The sequence below is a fragment of the Protomyctophum parallelum genome (genome assembly GCF_964188405.1).
Source record: "Protomyctophum parallelum genome assembly, chromosome: 6".
Lineage (NCBI taxonomy): Eukaryota > Metazoa > Chordata > Actinopteri > Myctophiformes > Myctophidae > Protomyctophum > Protomyctophum parallelum.
In genome coordinates, this window is record NC_139701.1 from 44995335 (window position 1) to 45013957 (window position 18623).

An 18623-nucleotide genomic window follows, 5' to 3' on the forward strand; every position below is an offset into this window, starting at 1 on the left:
ACTTTTATTTAGTTTTCCCTTTGGCATGGAAGTGCCTTAGGGCAATTGGAAAGTGGTTACTGAAAGCGAGATCTAGTTTAGACGTGTATAATAATAAAGACTATGTCCAAACGTTGACTTTGTTTTGAATTAAATGGTATTTACTTACCGTCACTTCAGCAGGTTAAACCACGACATAATCAACATGTTCTCATGTTACAGATATACAGTCAACAAACTGTTGCCTCTTTCTCTTCAGTAGCACTTCCTCAACAAGACCAGGCCAACGCCTTGGCCTTGATCGTGACCAGTGGCGTGCACAGACATTTAGAGGGGCAGGTGCTCAAGTGAAAAAAAGGGCACCTTGTGCAAGCTATTGCTTTAGCTATTGAAAAATAGCAGATCTACAAGCTCATAACGCGTTTTTTTATCAAGATTTGATCAATGTCACCGCATGGTCCACACACTACAAATTAAGATTTTTTTTTTTTTAAGAGCTAAATTGCCAAAAGGGCAGGGGGTGCTCTAGCACCTCCTAGTGTCTATCTGTGCACGCCACTGACCGTGACGTCAATTATAGAAATAAAATGCATAGAAAAGAAATGGCTCTTACACTACCAATTTCATATGACATATATGCCTTTACAAAAAAAAAAAATTCACATGTATTATTAGTTTTAATACATTTTAGGAGTGAAATATGTTTAGATGCCTGTGACAGCCTCTCAGCTGGTCAAACAATGCTGCTCCGCTGTTCTACGACAGAAAAACAGGTGAGGACAAAGCGTACGACCAGACGTGACTTTTGTCCTGGCACAAGTTCAATTTCAAGATTTGGCGGAAATGGTAAATGCCGAAATTTGCGGTAATTTCGGCGTGCACCCATATTTTGGCGCACGGTTGATAATAAATGAGGGTCTATAACACAGCACACTAGCAGATCTAACATGCTTAAACAATGAAATAAGCAATTCCATACCATGACATGCAAAAACGAATGTTACTGGATAACATTATGTAACCATGAGTGCATATTTGGCCACTTATATAAAGCTTAGATGTGTGTAATTAATTAGTTTGTGCCTCTGAGCAAACAGGAGACCATCTTACCCTCAGTATTTAGTTGAGTTGAGTTCCTCTTTACTGAGGATTAACCACAATGCAACACTACATCTTCAAAATGAAAGAAAGAAAGAAAGAAAGAAAGAAAGAAAGAAAGAAAGAAAGAAAGAAAGAAAGAAAGAAAGAAAGAAAGAAAGAAAGAAAGGAGCTGTGCACGCCTTCACCAGCAGGTGGCAGTAAACTTTGACCTGACGCACAGTACGTCACTGTTAACCCGGAAGTGGACCCGTTGCATGAGTCACAGAGAGCAGTGTTGCCATGTCTGCTTGTTATAAGCAACCTTTGATTGATTGATTGAAATGTTTATTAACAGTTTGCAGAATTACATCACATGTTAACTGTGAGTGGACGACCCAATTAAGCATTACACTTGGGTCATGTTCAATTCATCAAAACATTTAGAGATGTACAAATAGACACTTCTATATAGACAAAGAACAGAACAGGAATTCATCATAAAGGAAGCAAAAAGGGAAAAGAAACTTATACAGTGAGGGGAAAAGGGGGGGGGGGGGGGATTCAGATTTTAGGGGGGCCAGTTTCGAAATGCAGCCGTCCATAGGTGCCCTTTGAGATTTGCATGTCTTAATGACTGTTGGTAGGGCGTTCCACATTTTGGTGGCATAGGAGCGAAAATAATTTAGTCCCTTGTTCGTGCCGAATCTGGGTTGTAGGCCTACATGGTTCGTTACCTTAGGGATTGTTTTCTGTAAAGTAGCTTGTAAATATAATTGGTAGTTCAATAGTTGCGGTTTCTTTGGTCTTAATTTTTTCTAAAGTGTAGTTGTTTATTTGGTCTTGTTTCTAAAGTGTAGTTGTTTATTTGGTCTTGTTTCTAAAGTGTAGTTGTTTATTTGGGCTTGTTTATAAAGTGTAGTTGTTTATTTGGGCTTGTTTATAAAGTGTAGTTGTTTATTTGGTCTTGTTTCTAAAGTGTAGTTGTTTATTTGGTCTTGTTTCTAAAGTGTAGTGTTTATTTGGTCTTGTTTCTAAAGTGTAGTTGTTTATTTGGTCTAGTTTATAAAGTGTAGTTGTTTATTTGGTCTTGTTTATAAAGTGTAGTTGTTTATTTGGGCTTGTTTATAAAGTGTAGTGTTTATTTGGGCTTGTTTATAAAGTGTGTAGTTGTTTATTTGGGATTGTTTATAAAGTGTAGTTGTTTATCTGCTGGTCTTTGTATTGAGTTTGTGCTTGAAATGTACTGTAATTCTGCAAACTGTTTGTACATATTTCAATCAATCAATCAATCAATCAATCAATCAATCAATCAATCAATCAATCAATGTTGTCATTGAAATGTATTCCACATTTTGTCAATGCGACCCGTTGTGAGCTTGTAGATCTGCTTTTTCCCCTTTCTTTTTTAAACATAGACCCACTGCCCCAGTCCAGCCAGAGCTTCTCTTTGGGGCTTGTTTTCATGGACCCTGCCGGTTGCTTGTTTCTCTCACACAACGTGGCAACCCCGACACAGAGCAATAGGTTTATGTGTAGAAGTGATTCCAGGAGGAATTAAAGGATTTGTTTAATTTAACGTTCCATAAAATCAACACATTAAAGCAGTTTAAACCTGAACGGAACGCAGTGGAACAGGTCAGTATAATAATAACACCACAACCACTGTCTGGAGATGATGGGGTTAAATTATGACACATTGTATTATTCTGTCTGTGGGGAAACAATAGGATAGGATAATTAAAAACAACACTGCCATTTGGAAACGTGTCAAATATAGACCTTCATTTAATGTGGTTTTACATTAATAAACATGTTGACCGTTTTAATTCTGTCTGTCTGCCTGCCTGCCTGCCTGCCTGCCTGCCTGTCTGTCTGTCTGTCTGTCTGTCTGTCTGTCTGTCTGTCTGTCTGTCTGTCTGCCTGCCTGCCTGCCTGCCTGCCTGCCTGCCTGCCTGCCTGTCTGTCTGTCTGTCTGTCTGCCTGCCGGCCTGCCTGTCTGCCTGCCTGTCTGTCTGTCTTTCTGTGGGGAACCAATAATAGACTGCAGAGGAGGATTAATAAACAATTTGAAAACATGTCAAATATAGACCTTAATAAATAATAATTATATATGCTGTCTGGCGAATATTATGTCCATAAGCTGCTCTCATAATGTCCAACAATATATATAGCTCACAATGTCCCAAACTGTTACTATCTGTATATAATATACTATAGCATTCCAATAATCATAATAAAGACAATATATTAGGCCCAGCTGTTATAATCATTACATAATCGCCTAATCACAATTATTTATGATAATCATAACAATTATCATTTGCATAATTGTCATAATGGTCACAACAAATTCAAGATTTTCTTAATACAAATAAAATAATCTAAACTAGTGTAAATAGCAGTACCTGTGGTACTCTGTGGTACTATGTGGTACTCTGTGGTACCTATGTGGTACTCTGGTACTATGTGGTACTCTGTGGTACTATGTGGTACTGTGTGGTTACTATGTGGTACTCTGGTACTATGTTTGATTGATTGATTGAAATATTTATTAACAGTTTGTAGAATTTACAGTACATTTTAAGCACAAACTCAATACAAAGACTGTTAACTGTGAGTGGACGACCCAATTAAGCATTACACTTGTTTACAACAGGGTCCACGTTGTTCAATTCATCAAAACATTTAGAGACATACAAACATTTAGAGACGTACAAATATTTCTATGTAGCTAAAGAACAGAACAGGAATTAATCATATAGGAAGCAAAAAAGGGAAAAGATACATTATACAGTGAGGGGAAATGGGGGGGGGGGGGGGGATACAGTGAGGGGAAATGGGGGGGGGGACTGTGTGGTTACTATTGTGGTACCTATGTGGTACTCTGGGGTACTATGTGGTACTGTGTGGTTACTATTGTGGTACCTCTGTGGTACTCTGTGAGTACTATGTGGTACCTCTGTGAGTACTATGTGGTACTATGTGGTACCTCTGTTGTACTATGTGGTACCTCTGTGGTACTCTGTGGTACTATGTGGTACCTCTGTGGTACTATGTGGTACTATGTGGTTACTATTGTAGTACCTATGTGGTACTCTGGGGTACTATGTGAGTACTATGTGGTACTATTATGTGGTACTCTGTGGTACTCTGTGGTAGGCTACTTTGTCATATCAGTCCTGGGCACCTTTTGAGCCTAAAAGCAAAACAGAAATGTAATGTTTTATTCATAGTGTTCGACAGAAACACAATTAAATCGTTTAATCGTAATTATTTGAGTGACAATGAATAGCCAATGATGTTTTGATGGTGTTTTGAGCTTGTGGATTGGCTACTTGTCCTGTGACACATTGTTTCAAAGTCTCAAAACGGTTGTTATATGAAGTGAACAAATGGCTTTGTGTTGCATTGATTGATTGAAGTATTTATTAACAGTTTGCAGAATTACAGTACATTTCAAGCACAACTCAATACAAAGACTGTTAACTGTGAGTGGACGACACCATAAAGCATTAAACTTGTTTATAAGAGGGCCCACCATGTTCAATTCATCAAAACATTTAGATGAACACCCTGTCAGGTGTAAAGGAGCAACTTGGACACTCAGGCATGAAGGAAGCATGAGTTCAAGTCCGTTGCTCTCCCCTTGTCCCCCATATATGGGGATTAGGTTGGTCTCCCCTTGTACCCCATATATGGGGATTAGGTTGGTCTCCCCTTGTCCCCCATATATGGGGACTAGGTTGGTCTCCCCTTGTCCCCCATATATGGGGATTAGGTTGGTCTCCCCTTGTCCCCCATATATGGGGACTAGGTTGGTCTCCCCTTGTCCCCCATATATGGGGACTAGGTTGGTGGAGGGTGTGTAGAGCCCAGGATCACATTAGATTAGATTTAGAGACGTACAAATAGACACTTCTATATAGACAAAGAACAGGAAATCAGGATGTAAGAAGGGGGAAATGGGCCTGGGCCATGGCTCAGAGGTCCATCCTGGGCCGTGGCTCAGAGGTCCATCCTGGGCCGTGGCTCAGAGGTCCCTCAGAGGTCCATCCTGGGCCGTGGCTCAGAGGTCCATCCTGGGCCGTGGCTCAGAGGTCCCTCAGAGGTCCATCCTGGGCCATGGCTCAGAGGTCCATCCTGGGCCGTGGCTCAGCGGTCCATCCTGGGCCGTGGCTCAGCGGTCCATCCTGGGCCGTGGCTCAGAGGTCCATCCTGGGGCTCAGAGGTCCATCCTGGGCCGTGGCTCAGCGGTCCATCCTGGGCTTCAGAAGCATATTTTTTAGAATCGGCCCGGGGTCTAAATGGGACAAAGCAAAGCATGTCTCTCTCAAACAAAGGTCCTTTTGAAGGACCTTCTGCAATCTGTGCAGGTGTGTTGAACTCTCAGGGATTCAACTAACCATGTTCAACCCACATTCGGCACAAACAAGGGACTACATTATTTTCGCTCCTATGTCACCAAAATGTGGAACGCCCTACCAACAGTCATTAAGACGTGCTAATCCCTTGACTCCCAAAGGGCACCTACGGACGGGACGGCTGCAATTCGAAACTGGCCCCCGTAAAAGCCCGAGTTCCCCTCACTGTATATAGGCTATATATTTATTTTCTTCTTCCCTTTGTACCTCCTTTTATGATGATTTCCTGTTTCTTTTTAATTTTTATAGAAGTCTATATTTGTACGTCTCTAAATGTCCTGATGAATTGAAAATGGTGGACCCTGATGTAAACAAGTGTAGCCAAGCTATGTAGGACTATTTGGTATGTTGATGGTATGGCATTGTTTTATTGCACAGCCCCGGAAAGTATAAAACAAAACAAAAAAAAACGTTAAATTGAATGCTAATTAGAAATGTACCTATCATTTTATAATATACTATAATATATATTAGAAATGTACCTATCATTTTATAATATAATATATATTAGAAATGTACCTATCATTTTATGATGGGCAAATTTTATATGTGGGTATATTTATTATATTTGGGTACATTTATTATATTTGGCCCGTTTTGATACTTATTATTATTATTATTATTATTATTATTATTATGGCAGTCAACAGTGTCACAAAAGGTATAGCCAATCTACAAGCTCAAAACACCATGCCATTTCATTGGCTAGTAGGCATATTAATTAATTAAAAAACACCATTATGACATTTCATTGGTCACTCAAATAATTGTGATTAAATGATTGAATTGTGTTTCTGTCATTTACTGTGCTGTAGCCTGGCCCAGCCAGTCTGCCCCTGGTCTAGAGGGGTAGGGTAGCCTGGCCCAGCCAGTCTGCCCCTGGTCTAGAGGGGCGGGTAGCTTGGCCCAGCCAGTCTGCCCCTGGTCTAGAGGGGCGGGTAGCCTGGCCCAGACAGCATGCTTTCTGGTCTAGAGGAGCGGGTAGCCTGGCCCAGCCAGCATGCTTTCTGGTCTAGAGGGGCGGTTAGCCTGGCCCAGCTATTGTCGGTGCAGAGGAAAAAGAGACCAGAACCACGTACATAGTCGAAGGTGAAATTTACAGTACTGAGGATGAAGTGGTTTTCTTTTTAGAGGCATTAAAAAGGTCTTGAAAAGCATTAAATGTGTACTTTAGAAGTGTGCAGATTCCCTGTATACAGCTTAACCATTTAAAACGGACACAGGTCCACTTTAGTGTGACGCTTAATAACCCATTGAAATGGGGAAAGCATCTCTTGATTTTAGAATTGAACCACTTCATGTCACGCTATGAGCTTGTAGATCTGCTGTTGTTTAGAATCGTCCTGAGGTGGTATGGGTTAACATTGTGCGCAGTGCAAGGTTAAAACAGTATTATATGTAATTTGCCCCCCTGCTGAAGACAAAATGTAAAGGTCCAAACACTCAATGTTTTCTCTTTTCATCTTTTTTCCTAGACTTCCTGCACCTCCCTGAGTGTTTCCACCTGAAGAGGAGAGGATCTCCAGTCTGGTCCAGGAGGAACCTCCACCTCCACACACTAAAGAGGAACAGGAGGAACCTCCACCTCCACACACTAAGGAGGAGCTACCCCGAAGACCATAGGAGGCCGGTGGGTCAACGCTGAACATCTCTAGAATCGAAACGTGACGGCGGCGATGATGAAAATGGAGCCTCTAGCCTCCGACGGCACCTCGACGGAACGCGTGGAGGGTCAATCGGACGTGGGATCGGACAGCGACGCTTCACGACCCACCAGCGACGAGCGGCTCTCTTCCCCCGGCTCTGACTCTGGGAGTGAAGACGTGAAAACACAAGCTGACGGAGAGGACTCTGGAAGTGAAGACGTGAAAACACAAGCTGACGGAGAGGACTCTGGAACACGGTCTGAACCACCACAGACCAGCCACGAGGAGCGGCTCCTCTCTTCACCCGGCTCTGAATCCGGAACCGAGGAGGACAGCGAGGAGTGGGAGGAGACCCGGGACGGGCGGTCTGCTCTGAGCACGCTGAAATCACACCCGACGCTGCTCCGTGTGGAAGGAAAGGGAATGTCGCTGAGGAGCAACACAACGTCGCAGGGCGGCACGTCGGCCCGATGGACGCCGTCCGGTTGCGGTCACACGGAAGTCGAGGTGGAAGTGGACGAGGACGCGGAGACGGAGCGGTTCGGCTGCACCGTCTGCGGTAAGACGTTCGACCGGGTCAGGAGTCTGAGACGGCACGAGACGATTCACAGCAAGACCAAGCCCTTCCGCTGCGCCGTCTGCGGCAAAGGCTGCGCCCAGACGAGCGAGCTGAAGACGCACATGAGGATTCACACCGGGGAAAAACCCTTCAGCTGCTCGTTCTGCGAACGGAGATTCAACCGGAAGGATCAGCTGACCGTGCACCTGAGGAATCACACGGGGGAAAAGCCCTACGGCTGTACGGTCTGTGAACAGAGTTTCACTCGGAATGGACAGCTGAAGATGCACATGAGGACCCACACGGGAGAGAAGCCCTTCACCTGTCCTGTTTGTGGCAAAGGCTGCTGTCAAATGAGTGATCTGAAGAATCACATGAGGACCCATACAGGGGAAAAACCCTTTAGTTGTACAATTTGTCAGCAGAGGTTCAGTCGAAATGATCAGCTGAAGATTCACATGAGGACTCATACGGGGGAAAAACCCTTTGTTTGTACCGGCTGTGGAAAAACCTTCAGTCACAGTGGACATCTGAAGACACACATGAGGAAACATACAGGTACAGTCTGTGGTAAAAGCTTTAATCTGTGTGTGTGTGTGTGTGTGTGTGTGTGTGTGTGTGTGTGTGTGTGTGTGCGCGTGTCTGTGTGTTTACATGGACCACTGACCATTTTATAACAGATCAATATGCCACCTCATAATGACCACAAAATTAAGCAACAATACCAAAATGATATTCAGATATATGTTGATATATAAGAATTTAAATAAAATGATATTCAGATATATGTTGCTATATAAGAATTAAAATAAAATTATAGGGGCTAGGGGAGGGGCTAGCGCCCCAAAAACACTGCTTTTTGAGGAGCGCTAGCCCCTCCCCTAGCCCCTCCAATATTCAGCTATAGTGTAGATTTATAGGGTGCTAGCCCTTCCTATATTCAGCTATAGTGTAGATTTATAGGGCGCTAGCCCCTCCTATATTCAGCTATAGTGTAGATTTATAGGGCGCTAGCCCCTCCTATATTCAGCTATAGTGTAGATTTATAGGGCGCTAGCCCCTCCTATATTCAGCTATAGTGTAGATTTATAGGGCGCTAGCCCCTCCTATATTCAGCTATAGTGTAGATGTATAGGGCGCCAGCCCCTCCTATATTCAACTATAGTGTACATATACTAGTGTATAGTACACAAAGATTAAATTCCCATTGACAATGAATGGATGAGGTACGATGATAAGGGCGCCTCTCTATTTTTTTAAATTTTCAAACATGTAACGTAATGAATGTTCTCATGTTCTGTCTTCAGACTCCCTGCACCTACCTGTGTGTAACGAGGCTTCATCTGAGCAGCAGGACAGGGACTCCAGCCTGGTCCCGGGGGAACCCCAGGGGGTCCCGGGGGAACCTCGGCAGATTAAAGAGGAACAGGGGGAGCTACTCCGAAGACCAGCAGAGGAGTCGGTAGTGGTGAAAAGTGAATTTGACGAAGACAGCGACGGCATCGAAGAGACGGAGCCCCAGGCCAGCACCTCGACCGAACACACGAGTGGACGAGCCGACGTGGAGAAACCCTTTAGTTGTAACGTCTGTGGCAAAAGCTTTGGTCAGATGTACGGTCTCAAGAGACACAAGATGACCCACACGAGGGACAAGCCCTTTAATTGTACCGTCTGTGGCATAGGCTGTTTTCAAATTCGTGATCTGGAGAATCACATGAGAACTCATACGGGGGAAAAACCTTTCAGTTGTACAGTCTGTGAACAGAGATTCAATCGGAATGATCAACTGAAGATGCACATGAGGAATCACACTGGGGAAAAACCTTTTAGTTGTGCACTTTGTGAAAAAAGTTTCAGTCAAAATGGTCTACTGAAGACGCACATGTGGATCCATACGGGGGAACGCCCCTTCAGTTGCACAGTCTGTGGTAAAAGCTTTAACCGTAAGAAAATTCTTAAGACGCACATGAGTACTCATACAGGGGAAAGACCCCATCTATGTCCAGTGTGTGGCAAAGGCTTTTGTGAAAACAATGTACTGAAGGCACACATGAGAACGCATACAGGGGAAAAACCCTTTAGTTGTACACTTTGTGAAAAAAGATTCTGCCGAAATGGGGAACTGAAGGTGCACATGAGGACTCACACGGGTGAAAAACCCTGTATTTGCAATATCTGTGGCAAAAGCTTCATTCACAGTGGAAGTCTGAAGATGCACATGATGACGCATACAGGGGAAAAACCATTTAGTTGCAAAATATGTGGCAAAGGCTGTTTACACATAGATAACTTGAAAAGACACATGAGGACTCATACGGGGGAAAAACCCTTTACTTGCAAGCTGTGCGGCAAGGGCTGTTTGCACTTGGGCAATCTGAAAAGACACATGACAACTCATACGGGAGAGAAGCCCTTCAGTTGCACCGTTTGCCAGCAAACGTTCAACCGGAAAGATCAACTCAAAAGACACGCGAGGACTCACACGGGGGAGAAGCCCTTTAGTTGCACCGTCTGTGGCCAAAAGTTCAGCCGAAACGGCCATCTGAGAAAACACTCCAGGGTTCACACGGAGGGAAGTTCCTTACATTGTGGTCTGTCGTCTTCCTCCTCGTCAGACTCCACAATGAACGAACTCCAAGATGAACAGAGGACAGACAGTTAGAATGTCCACCTGTCTCTACTGGAGACAGTGTTCTACCAGAGGACAGGCAGTTAGAATGTCCACCTGTCTCTACTGGAGACAGTGTTCTACCAGAGGACAGACAGTTAGAATGTCCACCTGTCTCTACTGGAGACAGTGTTCTACCAGAGGACAGACAGTTAGAATGTCCTCCTGTCTCTACTGGAGACAGTGTTCTACCAGAGGACAGACAGTTAGAATGTCCACCTGTCTCTACTGGAGACAGTGTTCTACCAGAGGACAGACAGTTACGCCAGGGCTCCACTGGGCGCGTTGCGTCACGCGTGCGTCACGCGTGCGTGCGTCAAAAAACGAACCGGTTAAATTTTATGGTGACGGAGACGCGACGCAACGCGGGCAGTGGAGCTACCCTCCATTGATTAAAAGGGCACATTCCCGACGCTGACGGAGACGCGACGCAGACGCGCCGCAGACGCGCCCAGTGGAGCCCTGGCGTTAGAATGTCCACCTGGTACAGTACACTCCCTGGTACAGTACTAGTACAGTACACTCCCTGGTACAGTAGGCGACTCTCTGCACTGTTTGACCAAAACTTTAAACACTGTTGTAGAAGTAAGTAACTAGAAGAAAGGAAAGTGGTCAGGATTAGAGGAAGAACAAGGAAACCTGTAAGGTCACAGATGGCATGTGGAGCATTCATAGGGAAACCTGTAAAAGGGTAAGGTGTAATGTCACAGATGGGTTAGGGTAACCCTAACCCTAGAGGAAGAACAAGGGAAACCTGTAAAAGGGTAAGGTGTAATGTCACAGATGGGTTAGGGTAACCCTAACCCTAGAGGAAGAACAAGGGAAACCTGTAAAAGGGTAAGGTGTAATGTGACATATGGCATGTGGAGCATTCATAGGGTGTGGAAAGTCCAAATAATAAAATGAGACACAAGATGACATTCAGCATTAGATCTAAATAGCAGCAGACAGCATCAGTCCCTGTCAGACAGAAATACAGTAGAATGTTGTTGCCTTCGGGTAGAAAGCCTAAAACGTCAATACAAATTTTAAAACAATCTAAAGCCTATCTACACAGTTTGAGCTTGTAGGCCATTCATTTATGAGGGGGTGGGGTGGAATATGGGGATGTGAGTTATACGATTTCCGCGACCGAAGGTCACCGTTAACTATAGTTTTTCGTCACTCAAAATCCCCATACATGGGAAAGCCTGATGTCATAGGAAATGTGACCTGAAATGTGACCTGCTGTTGATCTTTTCCCATCCATGTCTCCCTTCTGACTGATACCCGTCCATTTCAACTCTAGACGGGCCTGTTGACTGATACCTGTCCATTTAAACTCTAGACGGGCCTGTTGACTGATACCCGTCCATTTAAACTCTAGACGGGCCTGTTGACTGATACCTGTCCATTTAAACTCTAGACGGGCCTGTTGACTGATACCTGTCCATTTAAACTCTAGACGGGCCTGTTGACTGATACCTGTCCATTTAAACTCTAGACGGGCCTGTTGACTGACACCTGTCCATTTAAACTCTAGACGGGCCTGTTGACTGACACCTGTCCATTTAAACTCTAGACGGGCCTGTTGACTGATACCTGTCCATTTAAACTCTAGACGGGCCTGTTGACTGATACCTGTCCATTCAAACTCTAGACGGGCCTGTTGACTGATACCTGTCCATTTAAACTCTAGACGGGCCTGTTGACTGATACCTGTCCATTAAACTCTAGACGGGCCTGTTGACTGATACCTGTCCATTTAAACTCTAGACGGGCCTGTTGACTGATACCTGTCCATTAAACTCTAGACGGGCCTGTTGACTGATACCTGTCCATTTAAACTCTAGACGGGCCTGTTGACTGATACCTGTCCATTTAAACTCTAGACGGGCCTGTTGACTGATACCTGTCCATTTAAACTCTAGACGGGCCTGTTGACTGATACCTGTCCATTTAAACTCTAGACAAACTGCCCCAAAGTTATTAGTGCAGCCGCGAAAACTAGAGTTCTCAACAGGCTCGAAAATCTGCCCTACCTGGGCCCTCATCAAACCCTGTACACTCAGGACACTGCCCCCGCTGCCACCCTTAGATCTCCATATATGGAGCTGGCCTGTTCTAACATTCCATTTGTTGATCTGACCTCATCAAACCCTGTACACTCAAGACACACTCCATATATGGCCAGTGCACGCTTCTCAACCTCAGGTGTCTTACTGGTATATAGATGAGCTGTTTGTTGAAAAGCCCTCTATAAAATATAGCTCAAATTTAAATATACAAAGTAACCTAATTGGAACTAAAGGTTTCAAGTAATTGTAGTAAAAATACATTACCTCTAAATAAAAGCATTGTAGTGTAGTAAAAATACATTACCTCTAAATAAAAGCATAACAAATACTTGAGTATTTACTTTACTTGAGCAAATGGTACTTAGTTAATATTATGGTCACTTAGAATGAGTTGATTGTTAACCCATTCTTACCTGAGATCAGATTCATACGAGGTTTCCACTGGACACACACTGGTCTGATCAACCCATTCTGACCTGAGATCAGATTCAAAAAATGTCAGTCGTTCTTCGATTTTTCAAAAATAGCAGACCTGAGCTTGTAGATCTGCTATTTTTCAATAGCTAAAGCATAACATGATGCTAACACCAAAATGGGTTCCCGTTCAGAATGGGTTAAATGCATAGTAAGTTTTCTATAGAATAATGTTGAAATATTCCAAGGTTTATTTGTATTTGTATCAAACAAAATAATTTCTTCATCCACAATGCAAATGTGATCTCATGTAATGTTTTTAAATCAATTTTAATTGCACATTTTATTATTACATTGTATTGTATTTAAAAAAATTAAATAAATGCAATTGTTTAGCATATTTCCTGTGATTTCTAATGCAAATTTTGATTTGGTTTAGTCAGTAATTTTTAATTAATTTTCTTTTAGTCTTAGTCATATTTTAGTCATCTGAAATGTTTTGGTTTTAAGTCTAGTTTTAGTCGACTAAATAAATATACAGTTGATTTTATCGACACAAATATTTTGGCGTCTTGATGGTAATAATTGGCTGATTTGTGAGCTTGTAGATCTGTTGTCTTCAGCATGCATCCAAGTCTTGGATGCATGCTGAAGACAACAGATCTACAAGCTCACCACGCTTCACAGAGTGATGCATTGTGAGCTTGTAGATCTGGTATTTCCAGAGCACAACACCCGAGCCCAAATATAAAACGACCTCTCTTTAGTCACGTTTTTATTTGGTGACAAAATTGTCAATATATTTAGTTTTAGTTTTAGTCGTCATTTGCTTAATTTTGTATTTGTTTAGCTTTAGTTTTTGTCAGTGAAAGAAGGTACTAGTAATAGTTTTAAGTCAACTAAATGATCACAGCTGCTTGGTTGAGGGCAGCGGTGGCCGAACGGTTTGCGGAGCGGTCTTGATATCGGACGGTCGCCAGTTCGTATCCCCGGACCGGCACGTCCATTGAAGTGCCCTTGAGCAAGGCATTGAACCCCTACCATGAAATGTTCTATGAGCAGGGTCTGGCTGTAAACAAGTTCTTGAGCTTAGTCCAGTTACCCTGGGTAAACATAGTACCTTTCCTTTCCTTTCACACTGAGACGGACTGAATCCGTTTCATTGGAACCGTTTCCGAACACGGTTGCCTGGTCCCCGATGGCCATGATTCACATTGCCCGAGATTCAACAGCGCACCGGGTACACTTGCATAACACACTTTAATCCTCCAGACGGCGGTTTGTTTGATGGCTGGCGCGCACGGACACTGACCATCAACTCTGCGACATTGTCTCAAATAAATCCAGACACACTGCATTGCATTGCCTCTTTGGCTTTTTGCCGTTATACTACTTCACTGTCAGCCTGCCTGCTATTCACTGTGTCAGTCAGTTCTGTGCTCCAGTGTATTAGTTTGCTATGGATTCTACTTCAGCATTATTATTATTTTGTTTTACTTTGGAAACTGTGCCAAGCAAAGCCCAAGAGCCACGTGTAGTCCGCAGAATAAGATCAGCGCGTACTGCGGTGCTGCGCGTATACGCAGATTCAACAGGAGACGGGCGGCGTTGAGAAATGCGCTGGTGTTACGCGTCGTGCAGCGGCTGTGTTTTTTTTTGTTGAGGCTTGGCTCGTCGACTAGAGATTAAGTCACGTTCTTTTTTTAAAAACAGTCCACTTCCTTCTTTAGGTACGCATGCATTCACATTGGAACGATCCGTATCTGAATACACTTCAACGGTCCAGAGACCCGCCCCCCATGCGGTCCCGGGGACGGTTGGGCGATCCGCTCCCGGGAACGGTAAGCATCATTCACACTACCACAACATCTGCCAAGTGGTCCCGAGTGCGCACCCGGGACCATAGTGTGAATCCCCTAATAGTACCTTTCCTTTCCTTAGTCCAGTTACCCTGGGTAAACATAGTACCTTTCCTTTCCTTAGTCCAGTTACCCTGGGTAAACATAGTACCTTTCCTTTCCTTAGTCCAGTTACCCTGGGTAAACATAGTACCTTTCCTTTCCTTAGTCCAGTTACCCTGGGTAAACATAGTACCTTTCCTTTCCTTAGTCCAGTTACCCTGGGTAAACATAGTACCTTTCCTTTCCTTAGTCCAGTTACCCTGGGTAAACATAGTACCTTTCCTTTCCTTAGTCCAGTTACCCTGGGTAAACATGGTACCTTTCCTTTCCTTAGTCCAGTTACCCTGGGTAAACATGTTAACTTTGCTTTGCTTTGGTTGACCATAAATGATTTGATGGCTGACTGGTGTAATGCAATACTCACATTGTCCACCAGAGAGAGTCATAGACAGTGGAATGAAAAATCGGTCACCCTGAGAAGTGTAAACATTTCAGCTGTAGCCAATGTACAGTACAGCTGTCAATCAAACACAGATCTTAGAACAAAATAGTCCAATTTGATCCCTCTAAGAAAACCAACCAACCAGATTGCTGCTTCTTCAGTAGGCTGTCAGAACCAACCAACCAGATCACTGCTTCTTCAGTAGACTAACCAGCCAACCACATGCTTACATGAATAACAATGGTCCGCCTTAGAGAACAATGTTTAATATGAAATACCAATAAATAAAATAAATACAATAATAAATACAACAGTTTAATGTACAACGGGATGCATAGCTCTGGTCCAGTACCAGAATACTACTATACTACTAGTAGTCCTTTTTTGTTGTGCATAAATATCGTCAATACTGGTAGTAGGTATACTCCGAGTATAGTCATAGCTCTGGTCCAGTACCAGTATACTACTAGTACTGCCAGTATAGAGCACCGAAGTCTGACGTCACTTTCAGTAGAGGGCGTCAGTCCCCAGGTTCATGTATTTGTTTAGTTGCATTGAAATCACCATAGGAGGAGTTTTAGATTGATTCATATAAGAACTGTGTTTGAAAAATAAACATGTCATCCCGGCCGCTTCACTCACATGGATATGAAGAATCAACTGACTGAGAGAAAACGCTAATGTTACTGCTGCTGAATTAGTTAGATTTTCGCTAGAAGCAGACTGTATCATATATGAGTGACTGACTGTTGCAAACGATACAGAGACACCTCCCTGACAATAACGCCGAGACAGCTTGTTTATTTTTGGACCACAACGCTTATAGTAGACGATATTAAGATCACCCCATGTTATTCTCCATAGAGAAACTACTTCCGTGAACCAGGGGAATCGTCGGGATGAGCGAGTTACGTCAGGACTTCGGTGCTCTATAGTTTTAGTACTACTACCAGTATAGTCCTAGTACTACTAGTCCTAGTATACTCCAAGTATAGTCATAGCCAGGGCTGGGCAACTTTGACGATGGAGAGGGCCACTATATTTCCACACTCACTCCCTAGGGCCATATATTACTGTCGTAGCAAAAATAGCCGATCTACAAGCTCAAAACGCGTCGCGCTGCGACACGTTTTGAGCTTGTAGATTGGCTATTTTTGCTATATTGGAATTGAAATCTTGAATTATTTTTTGCTCTTTTTGAATTAGAATCCTGGAAATTAACATTTCTATGTCATTTCAAATGCCTTTAATTATACGTGTGTTGAGCAAATTAGCTACTGATTTAGGCAGTAATAAAGCGGTTCATGTTTTGCATGTTGTGGAATTGTAAACGGCTGAAACCAATATTATATCAGTATTCTGATATTAACCTGAGGGCCACATTAAGTGAAGGTGGGGGCCGCATGTGGCCCCCGGGCCGCCAGTTGCCCACCCCTGCTATAGAGCGTCGCAGTTCCGCCCCCTTTCATGACGACGCCAGGCCCAGTCCCGCCCCCTTTCATGACGACGCCAGGCCCAGTCCCGCCCCCTTTCATGACAACGCCAGGCCCAGCTCCGCTCCCTTTCATGACGACGCCAGGCCCAGTCCCGCCCCCTTTCATGACGACGCCAGGCCCAGTCCCGCCCCCTTTCATGACGACGCCAGGCCCAGTCCCGCCCCCTTTCATGACAACGCCATGCCCAGTCCCGCCCCCTTTCATGACGACGCCCAGGCCCAGGAAATGAATCTCAAAGCATTTTCCCCTCGTAGACATTTCAAAAAGTGTTTATTTAAAGACCTTTTAAGCGTCGTACGAGTCATGACAAATCATGACAACAAACACAATATTTTGGACCAAACAAATAATTACAAAGAAGAAAAACAAACAAAAAAAAGTGTTGTAACCTGCCGTTTTTTTCTACTTTCTAATTCTTTGTTTGGCCCAAAACATTGTGTTTATTGTCATGATTTGTTACGACAAGAGTTGGCTTTGTCCGCGGCTTAAACGTCTTTAAATAAACCCTCGCAGCACGGCAGTGGGATGTCTTACCTCTGAGCAGCAGAGGTGTTACTGACAGACTCATTGTAGCACTGGACCAGCTGGGCTATGGGATGGATCAGCTGGGCTATGGGATGATATAAGCACTGGACCAGCTGGGCTATGGGATGATATAAGCACTGGACCAGCTGGGCTATGGGATGGACCAGCTGGGCTATGGGATGCTGTAAGCACTGGACCAGCTGAGCTATGGGATGCTGTAAGCACTGGACCAGCTGAGCTATGGGATGCTGTAAGCACTGGACCAGCTGAGCTATGGGATGGACTAGATGGGCTATGGGATGCTGTAAGCACTGGACCAGCTGGGCTATGGGATGCTGTAAGCACTGGACCAGCTGGGCTATGGGATGCTGTAAGCACTGGACCAGCTGGGCTATGGGATGGACCAGATGGGCTATGGGATGCTGTAAGCACTGGACCAGCTGGGCTATGGGATGCTGTAAGCACTGGACCAGCTGGGCTATGGGATGCTGTAAGCACTGGACCAGCTGGGCTATGGGATGGACCAGCTGAGCTATGGGATGCTGTAAGCACTGGACCAGCTGGGCTATGGGATGGACCAGCTGGGCTATGGGATGCATAGCATCTACCTCCATCATAACAACAGGTTATAACATTAGTTACATATTTCTGTGATAATAAGTAATGTAAGCATTACATCATCCTGTACAGTATAAAGCATTACATCATCATCTGTATCACATCCTGTACAGTATAAAGTATGTACAGTGACATCACATCCTATACAGTGACAGTGACATCATCATCTGTGTCACATACTGTACAGTGACATCATATTACTGTACAGTCAGTGGAACCCTTTCAACTGTCGCTGTGCGTTTTGTGCATGGTGAGAACTGTGTGTGTGTGTGTGTGTGTGTGTGTGTGTGTGTGTGTGTGTGTGTGTGTGTGTGTGTGTGTGTGTGTGTGTGTGTGTGTGTGTGTGTGTGTGTGTGTGGCGGGGGCAACTGTGGCTCAAGAGGTAGAGCATGTCGTCCAATGATCCATGGGTCGGCGGTTCGAATCCCGGCTCCTCCTCCTGTCTACATGTCGAAGTGTCCTTGAGCAAGACACTGAACCCCAAATTGCTCCTGATGTGCTGGTTGGTACCTTGCATGGTTTCCGCTGCCATCGGTGTATGAATCATCATCTATGTAAGTTTGGTCTAGACCTAGTCCTCCTATCAAGACCTCTGTAAGTCTTTGGTCTCTAGTCCCTCTGACGAGACCTCTGTAAGTCTTTGGTGTAGACCTAGTCCTCCTGACGAGACCTCTGTAAGTCTTTGGTCTAGACCTAGTCCTCCTGACAAGACCTCTGTAAGTCTTTGGTCTCTAGTCCCTCTGACGAGACCTCTGTAAGTCTTTGGTGTAGACCTAGTCCTCCTGACGAGACCTCTGTAAGTCTTTGGTCTAGACCT

General features: G+C 44.1%; 1 protein-coding gene across 1 annotated transcript; it reads left to right on the forward strand.

The window, feature by feature from the left end:
* Nucleotides 1-7156: 7156 nt before the first annotated feature.
* LOC310860022 (uncharacterized protein) lies at nt 7157-10440 on the forward strand (the record flags this gene model as incomplete). The annotated part of the gene is made up of 2 exons (XM_083766785.1): nt 7157-8243; nt 8993-10440. The coding sequence occupies 2 exons, from the start codon at nt 7157-7159 to the stop codon at nt 10345-10347; spliced, it is 2442 nt and encodes an 813-aa protein (XP_083622911.1). The 3' UTR covers nt 10348-10440.
* Nucleotides 10441-18623: the final 8183 nt, after the last annotated feature.